Source organism: Salvelinus fontinalis, chromosome 11 (assembly GCF_029448725.1).
Source record: "Salvelinus fontinalis isolate EN_2023a chromosome 11, ASM2944872v1, whole genome shotgun sequence".
Lineage (NCBI taxonomy): Eukaryota > Metazoa > Chordata > Actinopteri > Salmoniformes > Salmonidae > Salvelinus > Salvelinus fontinalis.
In genome coordinates this window covers 19361424-19380782 of record NC_074675.1, presented here as the reverse complement: position 1 = coordinate 19380782, position 19359 = coordinate 19361424, and the positions used below count along the sequence as shown (strand labels likewise).

General features: G+C 45.5%; 2 protein-coding genes and 1 non-coding gene across 10 annotated transcripts in view; all 3 read left to right on the top strand.

Annotated features, from left to right (window-relative positions):
• Positions 1–6172, top strand: part of LOC129865240 (signal peptide, CUB and EGF-like domain-containing protein 1) — a 113226-nt gene extending 107054 nt beyond the window's left edge. For all 7 annotated transcript variants that reach the window (XM_055937858.1, XM_055937863.1, XM_055937860.1 and 4 more), the window contains 6 exons: positions 476–643; positions 769–930; positions 1554–1751; positions 1969–2121; positions 2323–2402; positions 2729–6172. In XM_055937858.1, the coding sequence (XP_055793833.1) occupies positions 476–643; positions 769–930; positions 1554–1751; positions 1969–2121; positions 2323–2402; positions 2729–2881 (914 nt within the window). In that variant the 3' untranslated portion in view covers positions 2882–6172. The remainder of the gene's footprint in view (positions 1–475; positions 644–768; positions 931–1553; positions 1752–1968; positions 2122–2322; positions 2403–2728) is intronic.
• On the top strand, positions 223–295 carry trnak-cuu (transfer RNA lysine (anticodon CUU)). Its single transcript has one exon. It is a non-coding gene; the product is annotated as a tRNA-Lys (tRNA).
• Positions 6173–7565: 1393 nt separating the features above from the next.
• Positions 7566–19359, top strand: part of LOC129865242 (metallophosphoesterase domain-containing protein 1-like) — a 43922-nt gene continuing 32128 nt past the window's right edge. The window contains exons 1-3 of one of the 2 annotated variants that reach the window (XM_055937866.1): positions 7566–7864; positions 13788–14248; positions 14927–15108. In XM_055937866.1, the coding sequence (XP_055793841.1) occupies positions 14076–14248; positions 14927–15108 (355 nt within the window). In that variant the 5' untranslated portion in view covers positions 7566–7864; positions 13788–14075. Of the gene's footprint in view, positions 7865–13784; positions 14249–14926; positions 15109–19359 lie in introns of both variants that reach the window. The other variant, XM_055937865.1, reaches the window with a different exon arrangement.

The window sequence follows — 19359 nt, the reverse complement described above, 5'->3', positions numbered from 1 at the left end:
GTGTGTGTGTGTGTGTGTGTGTGTGTGTGTGTGTGTGTGTGTGTGTGTGTGTGTGTGTGTGTGCGCGCATGCTTGTGTTAGTCTTCTGTGTGCTGTAGTTTGGCACCACCCTGTGGTTGTTAAACAAATTTCCAGTTCTATTGGAGAGCATGGTCTGTTTCAAGGCATTTCCCACCTTGTCCTCTAGATAGCAGCAAAGACCAGTAATCAATGGCTAGATCAGCCCGGCTAGCTCAGTCGGTAGAGCATGAGACTCTTAATCTCAGGGTCGTGGGTTCGAGCCCCACGTTGGGCGCTGTCTTTTGATTCAGAAGGGATTTCAAAACCTCACCAGCGGTACTCTGGAAAACCTGAACTTATGGAACGGACTCCATCTCATTAAGCATTGGAGTTGTACTTCCAACATTATAGGTCAGTTGAAGAGATGTACGTTATAGAGCCTTGTTAAACCTCTTCCTCTCTCCACCTCTCCCAGGCCAGTGTCCGGCTGGTCATTATTCGCCAGATGGGTTCCGTCCATGTAACCCCTGTCCTCTGGGCTCCTTCCAGCCGGAGCCTGGCCGCGTACTCTGCTTCTCCTGTGGAGGTGGCCTCATGACCAAGTACGAGGGCTCTGTCGCCTTCAGGGACTGTGAGGCCAAAGGTAACACACACAGAGAGAGAGAGAGAGAGAGAGAGAGAGAGAGAGAGAGAGAGAGAGAGAGAGAGAGAGAGAGAGTGTGCGTGTGTTACTCTCATGTTTGTGGCTGTGTGTGTTTCTCTCCGTAGTCCACTGTGCTCCTGGACACCACTACAACTCCAGTAACCACCGCTGTATCCGCTGCCCAGCCGGTACCTACCAGTCAGAGTTTGGACAGAACTACTGCATCACCTGCCCTGGCAACACCACCACCGACTTTGACGGAGCCACCAACGTCTCTCACTGCAAAAGTAAGGCCAGTCTCACATTAGTTCATTAGGGCAGTGAATTATTTTACTGTTGCACATGGTTAGAGGACTCATTTAAGCGTGAGATCTCGTTAGACCATAGCCCACAAAATGACAAGTTGTCTTGGTGTAACACCTGCTAAAACATTTCAGTTTCCTCTTTGTAAACTTTTTCACTCAGCGTCTTCCTTCCAGCATTTGGGAACATCCCGCGCACATGCCACATCTATTTCTATGGGCACAGGCACTGTTCATGACAAACTGTTCACACCTCTCTTGCAGGTTTAAAGCTTACTTCCTGCAATTCTACACATTTTCTCATAAGGTGCAAAGAAAATGTTGCAGTTTTGAAGCAAATTTTCTTGCAATCTTATACATTTTGCCATGTCTAATGTGTATTCATGAGATATTTGAGCGACAAAAAAAATGACAACAATATCTATGGACTAAAAAACGTAAATGTAAAAACAGTTGCTGACATGGGCTTGTAGATCTGGACCTCACCCCACAGTTTGGGAACCACTGCTCTAAGCTATGAACTTGTTCCTTGCTGCTAAATTAGTTCAGTTCAAAGCCATAGTCTCCGGTGCTTCCTGACTCATCCAAGTCTCTTCTCCCTGTCTCAGACCAGGTGTGTGGGGGTGAGCTGGGAGACTTCACAGGCTTTATTGAGTCTCCTAACTACCCCGGGGACTACCCGTCCAATGTAGACTGTATCTGGACCATCAACCCCCCCCACAAGAGACGCATCCTCATCGTGGTGCCTGAGATCTTCCTCCCCATCGAAGACGAGTGTGGAGACGTGCTCGTCATGAGGAAGAGTGGTACGCACAACCAGGAAGTCATCGTTACTGTGCCAGCCAATCAGACAGCGTGATATTTAATTTCGTCGGCTAGCCAGCCAATTCGATTGTTACATTATTGTAGTTAGTCTCTCTTGCTATTTTAATATTCATCAAGTATTATTTCAGCTGATTCCAAACTCACGGTTGGTCCATCTGTCTGTCAATTACATTTAGCCCCTTCCTCTTCTTCCCTTAGCCCTGCCCACCTCCATCACCACCTATGAGACGTGTCAGACGTACGAGCGACCAATCGCCTTCACCTCCCGCTCACGCAAGCTCTGGATCCAGTTCAAGTCCAATGAGGGCAACAGTGGCAAGGGCTTCCAAGTCCCCTATGTCACCTATGATGGTCAGTCTGCTGTAGCTTCTACACATCTAAGCTGCTCAGACTCCCTAACATTCACACGTGCCTTATTAAGTCAACTATAATGTACAGTGTGACAAGGTGTGTTTGATGGTGGAATGTTAGTACACTTTTAGTGAAAAGGCGGCAGGCGGCAGCCAGCTGAATACTGTAACCCTGTTTTTCATCCTGTCTCTTGTTTTGTAGAGGACTACCAGCAGCTGATAGAGGACATTGTCCGGGACGGCAGACTCTACGCATCAGAGAATCACCAAGAGATACTGAAAGTAAGCAACTCTCCATTATGTCCAATTACTGTGTATTATATATTGTAATTAATAGATAATACTATACAGTGTACAGTATATTATCTTGGGGCGCATCGGGTAGCCTAGTGGTTACAGCGTTGGGCCAGTAACCGAGCTGACAAGGTAAAAATCTGTCGTTCTGCACCTGAACTAGGCAGTTAACCCACTGTTCCCCGGTAGGCCGTCATTGTAAATAAGAATTTGTTCTTAACTAACTTGTCTACATAAATAAAGGTACAAAAAAAAATCTTCACTGATAACTCCCTCCGTCTGTCTCTCCCTCCCTCCCCCTCTCCTCCCTGCAGGATAAAAAACTGATCAAAGCCCTGTTTGACGTTCTGGCTCACCCCCAGAACTACTTCAGGTACACGGCACAGGAGTCCAAAGACATGTTCCCCCGCTCGTTCATCAAGCTGCTGCGCTCCAAAGTCACACGGTTCCTACGGCCGTACAAATAAGCTGCTCCGTCCCCTGTCTGTTACCCAGACGCTTACCCCTTATGCTTATCCAACGCCCCCTTTCCACCATCTACTCCTCCCTACCCTTCACCTACGTCCTTACCCCTGTCAACATCCCCATATGTCTTCTAATCCCCACGTCTATACACCTACATCTCTACTACAACCCCCTATCCCGCCAATCTATCCCTCTCTTCTACACCCCCTCTACTCTGAAACACTTCTTCTACACCCCCTCTACTCTGAAACACTTCTTCTACACCCCCTCTACACTGAAACACTTCTTCTACACCCCCTCTACTCTGAAACACTTCTTCTACACCCCCTCACCCCCTCTACCCTGAAACACTTATTCTACACCCCCTCTACCCTGAAACACTTTTTCTACACCCCCTCTAATCTGAAACACTTCTTCTACACCCCCTCTACCCTGAAACACTTCTTCTACACCCCTATACTTCTCTTACACCCCCAACTCTACCAAGAGTTCCTCGTGCTCGCTATCCCAGCATTCCCTGCACAGGAACAGAGAACCGTCTCTCCCTCTTTTGTCTTTTTGTCTGCAGTCCTCATTTCCAGCTTTTCCCCTGTACTTCTGTTTTGGTTTGGTTTGTTTTTGTGTTGTTGTTGTTGTTGTTGTCGTTTTGGTTATATTTATATGTGTTAGAACTTGCAGAAGCCCACAACATGGATGTTTGATATATATGTACGTACAGACATGTTGGCTACAAGTAAAAAATGTATGTGTATGTATATTTGTGTTTGTGTGAGCATACGTACGTATGTGCACGTAGATGGTGTGTGAGAGTGACGTCACACGCAGGTACATTGATGTATCTTTATTTTGTTATTTTAAAAGGCCCCTGGCGTGCACAAAAAAACGATTGGTGCACTTAAATCATATTTTACATCAACATTTTCACATGGGAAATTATTTCTAAAGACATTTCTGATTTCAGCATCCCAGACCATTCCACCTCAAACTGAGTACAGTGAATGAATACGTTTGATTTTCAAAAAAGTCACTTTTTTATTTTATTTTTAAAGATATATAACAAGATGAAAAAACTACCTGCAAGTAACAGACGTTACTATAGAGAGTAATGTATGTGATGTAACTAATATTTGGAACTTTAATTGCACTTGAATTTTATATTGTAAACTGTAGAAAAAAATCTACGTTACACTATTCCTTATGTTTTGTGTTGTATAGAAATGTTTCACCTTGGTTGTAGCAAAGAGAGAGACAAAAATATGTCCCGTTTTGTTCTCACAACAAAAAACCCAGGATTCAATATCTTTAGACAGACACCGTCAAATCCACCCATTTGGCCTGAAAAGCAGTATTGCCAGTAAGTAATCATTTAAAGGGAAATGTCCTTAATGACCCACTACTATTTTAGTTGTGTGTGTGCTCCCATCTCCTAACTCTGTCTCATCCCTTTAAGACCTTCCTGACTAGCTGCCAGAGGAAAGGGGTGTTTTGTGTAAAGCTTCTTTAATGATGGCACTAAGTGCACACTCAAAACCACCTGCTTTTTACGAGTGTCCACTCTCAATCTGTCCTATTTGGACTTCTCCCAGTTTCTGTAAGTCATCAACCTAAACTGTTGATTTAATATCTATAACACATCTGTTAGTTTGTTTATATTTCTGCACAATGCAAGTGGAGAAAAGATGTATTGTATGATGACGAGACTGTTGATTTGGAGTAGTAGCAGAGAGACAAATGTCTGTTTGAAAGTATTGTGATGTCTATGAGAGTATCTGTATGTACATAGCACTTGCAACTGTAACCATAACCCAGAAAGAGCCCAAACTGACCCCAAGTAGTAAAACGTTCTGACAAAATATCACTTTCATTGTTCTCCCCCTTGTAACACTCTCCCAGCAGAGTCTGTCTAAGCAATAAGGCCCGAGGGGGTGTGGTATATGGCCAATATACCAAGGCTAAGGGCTGTTCTTAGTCATGACGCAACGCAGAGTGCCTGGACACAGCCCTTAACAGTGGCATATTGGCATTATACCACAAACCCCCGAGGTGCCTTATTGCTATTATAAACTGGTTACCAATGTAATTACAGCAGTATAAATAAATGTTTTGTCATACCCGTGGCATACGGTCTGATATACCTGTCAGCCGATCAGCATTCAGGGTTCGAACCACCCAGTTTATAATGTCTGATATACCACGGCTGTCAGCCAATCAGCATTCAGGGCTCGAACCACCCAGTTTATAAACAGCACATCTATTACACACCTATTAAACTGCTAATACTCTACTACTACATGGTTATAAACAACTTAAATTCTTTGTACTGGGCACAAGGATGATAAGCATAATTATCTGGCTTGTATCTTCTTACCTTGAGGCCATATTCTGAAGGCCACTGATATGGGAACAGATATAGTCACTCATTCATAAATTCTGCATTGTGCCCTATCACTGATCCAGGACCTGTTCAGCCCAGTCTAATTGTGACCCCCACTGTTGTGTGTAGAGCAGTTTCTTCTGATGAGGTGTCAGTGTTCTGTTTGACAGAATCTCTACACAAAGACATTACAAAAATCTCTCAAATCAGAATGATAACTTGGCCCATGTAGGGTTGTGTCAGAAAATGTTACTAGTCTTCAAATCAAAGCTCATTGGAGGAGGTGGGCCGGGGGAGGGACCTTGCAACCTCTCCTCCAATGAGCTTTGAGTGGAATTGAGCTAACAAGGGCAGAGGAAGTATGGATTTGACAGCTAATAATGTTTTCAGATGCAACCAAGGTGTTTGTCCACTCAGTCCACTCAAAATGGTTGCCGCCTGCAGAGGTGTAGCTAATGTTGGTACGGTGCACCCACTTCCTGTTGAGGGATGTTTTGGGCGTTTAGTGTGTTTGATGATGATGAAAATCGGTATGAAATGCAAAACAGTGTATGACTGACTTTTCCTGAGAATGTATTCTATTGTGTGTGTGTGTGTGTGTTTGTTTGTGTGTGTGTGTGGATGTGTGTGTGTGTGTGTGAGACAGTGTGATACAGAAAGAGTGCATTTTCTGTGTATGTGTGTGTGAGAGTGAGACAGCGTGTGTCCGTGTGTGAGTAGCTTGTGAGATCGTGGTGGAGAAAGAGAGATACTGTATGTTGGTACTTAAGTCCATTTTATAGAGGGATAATTTTAACGTTTGTGTTAGTCGGTTGTACCCAAAGAGAGAAACTGTATCACAGTGTTTTGCCATTGTTTGGTCCATGAAAATCCAGTAAAGAACAAATTCAAATAAAATAGTAGCAGAAAAACAACTCCACCATGCTCTGTGATCTTCCCTTGTTTAAATGTTACTTGTTACACTTTACTTTGCCCTTTTCTATATTATCTAGCACATTTTGTCTCCATGGGTGACTGCAGGGCACCTTACACACTGAAATATGTAGCTGACAGTGCCTATATTGCCCTTATTTCAAAATGAGGATAACGGTTCTGAGGATATAGACAACATACAACCCAAAGTGCAAATTGACGCTGAGCCAAAGTAAATTTTCTTGTAAGATATTTATTTTATTTTTCCTTTGGTCTTGAGCACATAAATGCAGTATTCAATGATCCTACTCTGCACCTTTATTCTATAAATCTGCATCTATTGGAAGAACCTATTGGAGGCTGTGTAAGAAGTCTGGCTGAATTCACATCACAGCCAAGTTAGCATTTTGGTTTCTTACATTAGCTGCAGCATTAAATGAATCTGACAGCCAAATCTGGTAATTTCTTTTGAACTTTACAGGACTTTATCAATGCTGAGAATCTCCAGGCAAATGAGAGAGTGGTAAATGTGTAGATTAGGTCTTATCTTCATGCCTCTCCTCTTTTCTTACAATATTTATTTTTCAGCACCGGCATCCATTTTTTAAGTTCATTGTGTATGAATTAATTAAAGTCAGAGTTTAGATTGAGGACATCTAGTTTGTTGTTCATTGACTTCAGCTTCTTATTTTAAATGATATTTTCAAGAGTAGTTGAGTTTAGTAATAGGCCCTAGTCTCCAAGGCAACATATGTTTAACCAGACGGTGTCGCATTTACACAAATTATAAAGACATCAGCTATGCCTACTCAATAACTATTCTATGTCCACATTTGCAACATGATGATTCTTATAAATTGTAGGTGTACTTTTGGAGCCATTCCTATTTGTAAAACTGTACATGTAGGTTAAGGAGAATATGTTTTCATATATTTTTTTTGCAACTGTAATCTGTCGAAAATAATTAAAAGTTCCCCTGAAGCCAAGGTCAGTTGGGTTGCAGACATCCATCATGTCATCTTGCATTATTTTCAGTCAATGTATTTGATGTATTCCAGAACTAGCACACCCGATTCAAATAGCCTAATGATCAGTTGACCAGGTGTGCTTGTACTACAATACATAAAAGTTAGTGGGACTGTCTTGGGGTAAACTAATCCAGAAGAGGTTAGAGAAACACAGGGCTATGGTAAGGATGAAACTAGGCCAAATGTGAGAATATAAAGTAAAATGTATGTAATGTATCATCAAATCGTTGGTTCTACATTGATCTTAATGAAATGCAGTTTAATTCTGCATCTGTGATAGATGGACATGATAGAAAAATAGAGATGAATCTCTGATATTGTATGCAGGCACAAACTTCCTGTCAGACATGAATTGATTCGTGCTCAGACCTCCCCTTTGCACATTTTCATTGAGCTGTTCATCCAACAGAAGGCTCCAGAACATATCAGGGAGAGGCGGGAAGACACAGAGCTCGAGCACATTCAGCACAAGAGGCGGGAGATTAAGTGTTTCCGCGAGAGCCAAAGCGCAAACCAGGAGCACCACGCGCTGCACTTTCAAACAGACCAGCGCAACTCGCTAGCTGCTCCCCCTCCGCGGTCCGCTCCTCTATCAGACCCACGGGACTTCACTGGTTCATCCCTAACCCGACAGGCTCAGCTCATCGGACCGGGAGTCCGGGCGAACGCAGGTAGGTTAGATGCCGCGGTGGCTGCTTGCATGCAAATTGGTGTTGCCTATGTTTTGCATAGGCTACAGGATTAGTTTGATGACAATCCGAAACAGAGATTCTTGATTTCTATTCTATTCTATTCTAATGTGTATTTTTTATATCGGAAATGTTTTTGTTTTTTACTTCACGTAGCCTCAAGTCTAGTAAATCTAGTCCAAGATGGTGATTTTGGACACTGCCACTCTCCTCTCTGTGTTAGCTTGTCCACCGGAATGTATTCATGATGTACAGTGCCTTCAGGAAGTATTCACACCCCTTGACTTTTTCCACATTTTGTTGTGTTACAGCATGAGTTTAAAATTTATTAAATATAGATTTGTTGGTACTGGCCTACACACAATACCCCATAATGTCAACGTGGAATTATGTTTTTACAAATGAATAAAACATGAAAAGCTGAAATGTCTTAAGTCAATAAGCATTCAACAACTTTGTTATGGCAAGCCTAAATACATTTAGGAGTAAATCAGTTTAACAAGTCACATAATATTGTTGAATGACTACCTCATCTCAGTATTCCACACATACAATTATATGTAAGGTCCCCCAGTAGAGTAGTACATTTCAAACACAGATTCAACCACAAAGACCAGGGAGGTTTTCCAATGCCTCTCAAAGATGGGCACCTAATGGTAGATGGGTAAAAAAAGACATTGCATATACCTTTGAGAATGCTGAAGTTATTAATTACTCTTTGGATGGTGTATCAATACACCCAGTCACTACAAAGATACAGGCATCCTTCCTAACAAACTCAGTTACCGGAAAGGAAGGAAACTGCTCCGTGATTTCTACTATGAGACCAATGGTGACTTTAAAACAGTTACAGAGTTGAATGGCTGTAATAGGAGAAAAGGATGGCTCAACAACATTGTAGTTACTCCACAATACTAACCTAATTGACAGAGCGAAAAGATGGAAGCCTGTACAGAATAAACATATTCCAAAACATGCGTCCTGTTTGCAACATGGCAATAAAGCGATACTGAAAAAATGTGGCAAAGCGTTAAAGCATAATCAAGTTTCAGAACAGCTCTGCCAACAACCCCTCAAGTGGTTGGTGAGAGTTGATTTGGGGTCCTAACTACAACTAAATTGAATTCTAACACCCAAAAAAGCAATGTCTTACGAATATACATTTTTAAGTTGAACAATTTACAATATTATTCACATTAAGAAAGACAACTATTTGATCTCCATGCCTTTGTGTTTTGGTGACTATGCTCTTCTAAACTACACAAAATAGCCTTCTGAAGTAGGCTAACACCCCAAAATACAGGCTTGACATTATATCTGATTTCATTGATGTGTTTGTAATTTAGTTTAGTAAGATTTAGTGACATAACTGGACATAATTAGAATGAATGACAATTATTGTGAAAACAAGAAACTAAACCTTCATATAAACGCCTCAAATCAACGGCTTGTTTATGCGAGATTACTCGGAAGTGGCTCTTAATAATTGTCTTATTAATCAGATGTGAATTACTTTGCCAAATTTAGATTTTGTAATGTTTGTTCTCTTCATTTGACAGAGTGGTTCTTCTTTAATGCATGTGTCCCTCTCTCACTTTGTTAACATGGGACAGGTGTGAATTCTGCCAATGCCTTGTCAAGTTCAAATTAAGCCAGACGTGCACACTCAGTGCTGTATGCTATTGCCTTGTAGGCATAGCCTGTCAACAGGACTTGTAGCCTACATACACACACACACACACCACATACACATACACAGTCCATTTTTACACAGCATAAAGAATCTAACCAACATACATGACTAATGGTGTGTGTCCGTACCAGGGCGTGGAATAGCCTACGAGTGAAACGAAAGAACATTGTCACACAATTTTATGGGACTGCTTCTCACAGTCGTTAAATCGGAGTGTCTGTCATCTGTGCCGAAGAAGAGAGTGCATCAATCAATTCCTCCTCACGCCTATTCATTTATCAAACCGTACCTCTTGACCATGTTCAGTGCTACATCTTTCTTCATCATTCTTCCTGTAGTCAAGGTCCTGTTCATGTTAATACGGCCCTGTCCCTTTGTTCCTAGTCCCAGTGTAATCCTCTTCTATTCTCACTGTGTACTATGCTCTCAGCATCTGCCAATGCACCCTTCTGCTCTCATTCACTCAGTGTGAGGACTTCTGGCACTGTCACACTCTGTCTCTCTCTCTCTCACACGGACGCACGCACACACACACACACACACACACACGTACGTACATATATTGTCACGTTCCTGACCTATTTATGTTAGTTTTTGTGTGTTAGTTGGTCAGGACGTGAGGTTGGGTGGGCATTCTATGTTATCTGTTTCTATGTTGGTTTTGGTTTGCCTGGTATGGCTCTTGATTAGAGGCAGGTGGTTTGCGTTTGCCTCTAATTAAGAGTCATATTTAGGTAGGGCATTCTCACTGTTTGTTTGTGGGTGATTGTCTCCTGTGTCAGTATGTTATGTTCGTACCACATAGGACTGTAGCGTTTGTTTGTTTCGTTTTCGTTTCGATGTCGTCTGTTACCTGTACGTAAGTTTATGTTTAGTTATGTAGGTTTATGTTCAGGTCTCGTCAACGTCGTTTTGTTATTTTGTAGTTTGGAAAGTGTTTGTTTCGTTTCGTGTTTGCCATCATCGTTGTTATAATAAAGATGGCTTATTTCCCACAAGCTGCGTTTTGGTCAGAAGATCCTTCTCTCCTCACCTCGTCCGAGGATGAGGAGAGCGTCACCCGTTACAGAATCACCCACCAACACGCTAAGACCAAGCGGCAAGGGAAAACGAAACGGAGTAAGGGACAGGAGAGAAAGGAGCAATGGACATGGGACGATGTTTTGGATGGAAAGGGTTGCTACACTTGGGAGGAGATCCTGGCTGGGAGGGATCGCCTCCCATGGGAACAGGTGGAGGCATTGAGGAGAGCAGAGGCTACCTGGGAGAGGAACCGGAGCTATGAGGGAACGCGTCTGGCACGGAAGCCGAAAAAGCCCGTAAGTAATTCCCAAAAATTTCTTGGGGGGGGGCTAGGAGATAGTGGGCCAAGGGCAGGTAGGAGACCTGCGCCCACTTCCCAGGCTTACCGTGGAGAGCGGGAGTACGGGCAGGCGCCGTGTTACGCAGTAGAGCGCACGGTGTCTCCTGTACGAGTGCATAGCCCAGTGCGGGTTATTCCACCTCCCCGCACTGGTAGGGCTAGATTGAGTATTGAGCCAGGTGTCATGAGGCCGGCTCAACGCGTCTGGTCTCCAGTGCGTCTCCTCGGGCCGGCATACATGGCACCTGCCTTACGCATGGTTTCCCCGGTTCGCCTACATAGCCCGGTGCGGGTTATTCCACCTCCCCGCACTGGTCGGGCAATCGGGAGTATTCAACCAGGTAAGGTTGGGCAAGCTCAATGCTCAAGAGTGCCAGTACGCCTCCACGGTCCGGTATTTCCGGCACCACCTCCCCGCCCCAGCCTAGTACCTACAGTGTATACACTACGCACTAGGCTACCAGTGCGTATCCTGAGCCCTGTTCCTCCTCCACGCACTCTCCCTGTAGTGCGTGTATCTAGCCCGGTGCCTCCAGTTCCGGCCCCACGCACTAAGCTACCAGTGCGTCTCCAGAGCCCTGTACACACTGTATATTCTCCCCCTACTAATCCTGATGTGCTTGTCCTCAGCCCGGCGTCACCAGTGCCGGTACCACGCATCAGGGATAGAGTAGGCTTTGAGAATACAGTGTGCCCTGTCCCTGCTCCCCGCACTAGTAGGAAGGTGCTTGTCATTAGCACGGTGCCTCCAGTTCCGGCACCACGCACCAGGTCTACAGTGCGCCATATCCGGCCAGAGCCATCCGTCTCCCCAGCGCCATCTGAGCCATCCGTCTCCCCAGCGCCATCTGAGCCATCCGTCTCCCCAGCGCCATCTGAGCCATCCGTCTCCCCAGCGCCATCTGAGCCATCCGTCTCCCCAGCGCCATCTGAGCCATCCGTCTGCCAGGAGCCTGCAAAGCCGCCCGTCTGCCATGAGCCTGCAAAGCCGCCCGTCTGCCATGAGCCTACAGAGCCGTCAGCCAGACAGGAGCCGCTAGAGCCGTCAGCCAGACAGGAGCCGCTAGAGCCGTCAGCCAGACAGGATCTGCCAGAGCCGCCAACCAGACAGGATCTGCCAGAGCCGCCAACCAGACAGGATCTGCCAGAGCCGCCAACCAGACAGGATCTGCCAGAGCCGCCAACCAGACAGGATCTGCCAGAGCCGCCAACCAGACAGGATCTGCCAGAGCCGCCAGCGAGCCATGAGCAGCCAGAGCCGTCAGAGCGTCATGAGCAGCCAGAGCCGTCAGAGCGCCATGAGCAGCCAGAGCCGTCAGAGCGCCATGAGCAGCCAGAGCCGTCAGAGCGCCATGAGCGTCGAGAGCCGTCAGCCTGCCATGAGCGTCGAGAGCCGTCAGCCTGCCATGAGCGTCGAGAGCCGTCAGCCTGCCATGAGCGTAGAGAGCCGTCAGCCTGCCATGAGCGTCGAGAGCCGTCAGCCAGCCATGAGCATCGAGATTCGTCAGTCAGCCATGAGCTGTCCTTCAGCCTGAAAAGGCTGGATACCCAGAACTGCCCATCAGTCCAGAGCTGTCTCTCTGTCCGGAGCTGCCTTTCAGTCCGGAGTTGCCCCTCTATCCTAATCTCCCTCTCTATCTTCATCTATCTCTATATTCTTATCTATCCCTCTATCTTGATTTATCTCTCTGTCCCGGTGTTATCCTTATTAAATATATTATTAAGAGAATTGTGTGGGGGAAAAAAGAGGGTGGACATTCTTGGAGGGAGGAAGTTAGGATGGATTATGGTGGGATGGGAACCGCGCCCGGAGCCTGAGCCACCACCGTGGTTAGATGCCCACCCAGACCCTCCCCTAGACTTTGTGCTGGTGCGTCCGGAGTTCGCACCTTGTGGGGGGGGTACTGTCACGTTCCTGACCTATTTATGTTAGTTTTTGTGTGTTAGTTGGTCAGGACGTGAGGTTGGGTGGGCATTCTATGTTATCTGTTTCTATGTTGGTTTTGGTTTGCCTGGTATGGCTCTTGATTAGAGGCAGGTGGTTTGCGTTTGCCTCTAATTAAGAGTCATATTTAGGTAGGGCATTCTCACTGTTTGTTTGTGGGTGATTGTCTCCTGTGTCAGTATGTTATGTTCGTACCACATAGGACTGTAGCGTTTGTTTGTTTCGTTTTCGTTTCGATGTCGTCTGTTACCTGTACGTAAGTTTATGTTTAGTTATGTAGGTTTATGTTCAGGTCTCGTCAACGTCGTTTTGTTATTTTGTAGTTTGGAAAGTGTTTGTTTCGTTTCGTGTTTGCCATCATCGTTGTTATAATAAAGATGGCTTATTTCCCACAAGCTGCGTTTTGGTCAGAAGATCCTTCTCTCCTCACCTCGTCCGAGGATGAGGAGAGCGTCACCCGTTACATATATATACGTATGGACACACACAAGAGTATGCCTGTGCGAGTCATGGTGTTAAGTGTGTGTAATTAGGAAATGGTGTGTGTGTGTGGCCGTTTTCACTAGAATGAGATGGCACACTGACATCATAGCAGCACAATCCAGGATAAATCCAGCTCCTCCACTCATCCCTAAATGATCACCCTCCTTTCTTACATCCCTCCCTCACCATCTCACCATCTTACAGGATCCGTATGAAATCCTACTAGAATGCCAGAAGCAGAGCTGTAATTTGAAGGCAGTAGTAAAGGTGATATCTGCTTGACAGTGTAAAAGCCGTAGATGCTCTTAGGGGTTGGGTTATGTTGCTTTGGTGGATAGTGATTTATTTACAGTCTTAACTGCGCATTCCAGATTGGCGTTGTATTCCCACTCAGTGGTTCTGTTCTCTGTGTGTGCAGCAGTAGGGGGACACGGAGGTGGAGGGGTGACATGCTTGCTCAGCAACCCAGCAGAGTTTCTCCAAGGTGGGCCAAGCTGTGACAGAGGGCCTCTCTCTGGTGAGCCAACCTGCAACCCTGACCGCTCCAGCAGGCCTCACTCCCAGTCCTAACTACTGTGTGTGCCAGGACCAGGCCACCTCCAGCCCAGGCCAGACCACGTCTACCCCAGGCCAGCCCAGAGTGGGTCAGCCCCAGCCCAACCCACCACTTCCCCAGCCCAGTAGCGGCCCAGGCCCAGGCTCCAGAAGCATGGCCTTCACCCTGTCAGAGATCATGGCTGCGCGGCGGCAGCAGCAGTCCCAGGCCCAGCGGGCGGCAGGCAGGGTGGCCGTGGAGGTGGATGAATACAGCACCAACCCCACCCAGGCCTTCACCTTCTACAATATCAACCAGGGACGCTTCCAGCCCCCGCACGTACACATGTAAATAGAACACATACACGCATGCAGGCAGGCAGACGCACACCCCTGCGGATATATATAGGCATACACATAAGCTGGCATACAGATACACACTACATATGTTCAGACACCTGGTCTCTATGTCTCTATCTCCGTTCCCAAGCCCTCTATTCCTCTGTTTCTGTCTCTCCCCTTTCCCCCTCTTTCTTTTTCTTTGAGACTCATCCTCTGCATGCTGTTATTTGCTCTCTCATTCCATTACTCTCTGTCTCTCTGTCCTTCTTTCGGTCTCTGTGTGATGGTGGAGTGTTGAGGGCTTGCTGTGTACCTGGAGGAGAACTCACTAAAGTGGGCCACTGTTATTCACCAGCTCCCTTCTCCCTCTGGAGACTCTCTGGGGCCGCTGCACACTCACGGAAACTCCCACAGGACTCCTCTCTCTGTCTGTGCTTTTCTTTCTTTTCCTTCGCCTTTGTTGTGGCCGACCTCTCCGTTTTTTCCCCCTTTTCATTTCTCTCTTTTTCTTCTCTCTCTCTTTTTGACTTTCTATAAGGAATGGTGATGGATACTGATCCAGACTACATTAACACTGCAACTCTGCTTCTTCACTTTGAGACTTCCCATTGTTAATCTGTCTTTCTCGCACTTTTCTCCATTCTCTCTTTTCTCTCTCTCTTCTTCGTTCTCTCTCTACTTTAGGGTGGACCCCCTGCCCCACGACACTCCCAAGCCGCCAGGTTACACCCGTTTTGTGTGTATCTCAGACACCCACTCCCGTACGGACGCCATTCAGATGCCTTATGGAGACGTGTTCATCCATGCTGGAGACTTCACAGAGCTGGGCCTGCCCTCTGAGGTCAAAAAGTTCAATGATTGGCTAGGTAAGACTGACCAATCACATTAAGCAACATCACACCACATCAACGTTTTGTACTCTATTTCTTATTTCTTTAATTCTACAGATGTTTGTTTTTTGAAATGGCGCACAATTTATTTTAATATATGATAGATCTTATTTGAATATTTTTTCTTCCTCGTTTAGGACATTTTTTGTCTGAAAGTCTCCTAATAACCCTATAAAAATGTGATATAAAATGGACTATTAAAGCTGTTCTATTTGACTGTAGCCAAGACTTGCTGGTGTAGTGAAAGGAGAAATGGACATTGAGAAGAGCCAGTTCTCTGTCTGGCACAGAGCAAGAGTTCAACAAGTGTTTTAGCTTACTCAAAATCCAGTGCCTCCAGTGAAAATATGTCTATGTTTTACCCACAAATGAAATTAGAAAATGTGTTTTTCACTCAACTTCAAAGAAAATAAGTCATGGATGAGGGATACCTGATGAAAAAGAGATAAAAAGACGAAACAGAGAAGAGCAAAAGAAACTGCCCACTCAGTTAATGTTCAGTACTTAGAACAGTAACATTATAGTTGGCATATGTCACTGTTACTGTCTTCATAAAACATGAACCCAACGTTAGCTCTAAGAGATCTTGTAAAAGCGATAACTTTAGAAATCTTAGCCGTGTGCGGCCCCAGCCAGCGTGCTGCAGTGATTTATATTTCCAGCGTTTCTTTGCGATGGGAGGAGAGGGAGGAGAGGGGGTGGAGAGCAAGAGGGATAAGGATGAAGCTCGAGGGGGGAGGAGGGGGAGACGGGATGACAGCTCAGCCCCCCCAAGGCTAGTCGACGGGGAGCACAAGCTGAAAACCTGCTCGCCCGCGCCTCGACTGGCGGGAGAGACTGCTAGGATGATAAATCCCGCCAAACGCACCCGGTGTGCCTTATGAAGTTTCTCTCTTTCCATCTATACCCCATTCTCTCTTTTTCTCCTTTTCCTGTAGTTCTCTTTCACTCCTGCTCGCTCATATAAATATTTATAATCTGTATTCTTCTCCTGTTCCTCTCTCTCTCTCACTCACTCACTCAGAGAGGATGAATGTATTAGGCTTTCTACTATCTGATGTACCTCGGTACAAAAACACACTGTAGGGAAACTGTCATATGGCCAGGTGAACACACTCATTCCAACCGTCCTTTCTTTCTTCTCTTTCTTTCCTTCTGTCTTTTCTTTTGTCTGGTTCCCTCCCTTTTTCTTCTATCCCTTCCTCTATCTCTCTCTGCCTCCCGTTGTGAAGATATGGGTCTCTCTTTCCTCTCTCTCTACTTGGCATCGTGGCAGCTCCCTCCGTTTCTTCTCTCAGTATTTTTAGCAGGAAGGCTCCTCCCGGTTCTTCTGGCAGGGGCTCAAGGCTTTGTCAGAGCTGGTGCACACTGCAGGAGAGGAGGAGAAGAGGGGGGAGAGAGAGAGAGGAGGGGAGGGCAGAGGACTGTAGAAGAGAAAGGGGAAGATGGGGAGGTAGAGTTGAACTTCATCCCATGGAAGGTCTATCTGTAGCTGGTTATCCTCAGCTTTGGTCCCTTGAGACCCAGAAGACAGATCTTGTTGTTTTAGTGAAAATTAATTCTGTGGATTCTAAGAAAGACCTGGTTCGGTGTTAGGGCATGTAATCATGATATCTTAGGCATGGTGTCAGATTGACTGGAGAAGGAGATAGGAGGAAGATATGGCGAGAGGAGAGAAAAGGGAGAGAGAATAGGTAGACACAGAGTGGGCACACAGCACCACTTCAGTACAATTTGATCCAATAACGCTCTCTTTGATCAGCTTCCAGTGCTTCTCATACAGTGTCCTCTCACAAACACTACTGCTGCTAACACTTCACAGCCCATTAGGAATCAATGCAGGTTAGAACAATTACACAGAGGACGCCAACCGTATGATGAACCTGTACTCTGCATGAAGTCAGGGGAGGCGTTGCAGTGCGTGTGTGCATAACGTCCCTGCGTGTGGATATGAGAAAGAGAAGGTTCTGCTTTAGATTTCAGTGGCGTCTTCATTCATCGCGTGATGGTGGAGGGTCGTGGAGCGGGGCCTGTATCCAGTAGTAGATGTTCTCTGTGCTGCCGCCTGCTCTCCATCGCTGGTTAAATATGGATCTCATTGTGCTTCTGGGTCCAACAGGGGTCAAGAGTGGAGCTGCTTTCATTCTTAACTTTCTGCTCTATATACTCCTCTTTTCTCTCTCACTTCTCTATATTCCCCTGTCCATTCCTTTCTTTCCCTCTCTTTTGCTCTTTCACTCTTATTTCCCTTGTCTCTATCTCTCCCTTGGTCTTTTACTCTCTGTACTTGCATATCTCCCGGTCTCTCTCCCCATCTCTTTCCCTGTCTCTCTTCCTGTCTGTCTGTCTATATGTCTGTCTGTCTGTTTGTCTGTCTGTCTGTCAATCTGTCTGTCTCTCTGTCTGTCTCTCTCAGGGTTGTGGAGTTCAGAGACACCTGTGTCAAGGGTACTACTCTTTATTTAGCGCCTGTTCCTCTCTGCTCCCTTTTTCTCCTGAATAATAGATGGTTGACTACTATGATGTTATTGCCGTGTAGGCACATTGGGAGCACGGTGTGTGTTGGTGTACATACTATGTCCACTTCATGACCCCCCCCAAACCTCTCCTTAGCTCATTAATAGAAAAAAGACAATCATAAACATTTCATGAGTGCTGTCTTTCTCTCCACAGGCTGCTCTCTACATGATCCAATGGTTGGTTTGGTTCAGCATGTTAACCTGTCTCGCTCTCTCGCTCTCGCTCGTTGCACCTTGATCCATCAGTGGGGAGGAGGAGACAGTGCAGCACTTGTTCTTTCTATGTCCAGGGGGTGGTGTACAGAGCTAGTGTTGGGGCATACACTACCTATACAATACGTTGGAGGGCCTAGGTTTAGTGTAGTCAACAGGTGGAGGGACTGTCTAGGTAATGACTTGTTGAGGCAGGTGAAAATGGCATTGTGGAAGGCCAGGAAGCAACAGATGCAGTGGGTGGGGTGTACGGAGCTCAGAGCTATATTGCTGGTGCTGACACTGGCGCATGCCTACGGTAAACTGGTGAACCGCATGGGAGAGTTGCAGAAGTGTGGATGAGGATGGGGGCTTGGCTCTAACTTTTTACAGTGGCAAGAAAAAGTATGTGAACCCTTTGGAAATACCTGGATTTCTGCATAAATTGGTCATAAAATTTGATCTGATCTTCATCTTGGTCACAACAACAGACAAACACAGTCTGCTTAAACTAATAACACACAAACAATGATACGTTTTCATGTCTTCATTGAAAACACTGCTTAAACATTCACAGTGCAGGGGGGGAAAGTATGTGAACCCTTGGATTTAGTAACTGGTTGACCCTACTTTGGCAGCAATAACCTCAACCAAACGTTTTCTGTAGTTGCGGATCAGACCTGCACAACGGTCAGGAGGAATTTTGGACCATTCCTCTTTACAAAACTGTTTCAATTCAGCAATATTCTTGGGATGTCTGGTGTGAAGTGTTATCTTGAGGTCATGCCACAGTATCTCAATCGGATTGAGGTCAGGACTTTGACTGGGCCACTCCAGAAGGCATCTTTTTTTTCTGTTGAAGCAATTCTGTTGTTAATTTAGTTCTGTATTTTGGGTCGTTATCATGTTGCATAAACCAACTTTTGTTGAGCTTCAATTGGTAGACAGATAGCCTTACATTCTCCTGCAAAATGTCTTGATAAACTTGGGAATTAATTTTTCCGTCGATGATAGCAAGCTGTCCAGGCCCTGAGGCAGCAAAGCAGCCCCAAACCATGATGCTCCCTCCACCATACTTTACAGTTGGGATGAGGTTTTGATGTTGGTGTGCTGTACCTTTTTTTCTCCACACACACATAGTGTTGTGTGTTCCTTCCAAACAACTCAACTGTAGTTTCATCTGTCCACAGAAGGTGGACTTTTGCAAACTTCAGATGTGCGTCAATGTTTTTTTTGGACAGCAGTGGCTTCTTCCGTGGTGTCCTCCCATGTACACCATTCTTGTTTAATGTTTTACATATCGTAGACTCGTCAACAGAGATATTAGCATGTTACAGAGATTTCTGTAAGTCTTTAGCTGACACTCTAGGATTCTTCTTAACCTCATTGAGCATTCTGTGCTGTGCTCTTGCAATCATCTTTGCAGGACGGCCACTCCTAGGGAGAGTAGCAACAGTGCTGAACTTTCTCCGTTTATAGACTATTTGTTTTACCACGGACTGATGAACATCAAGGC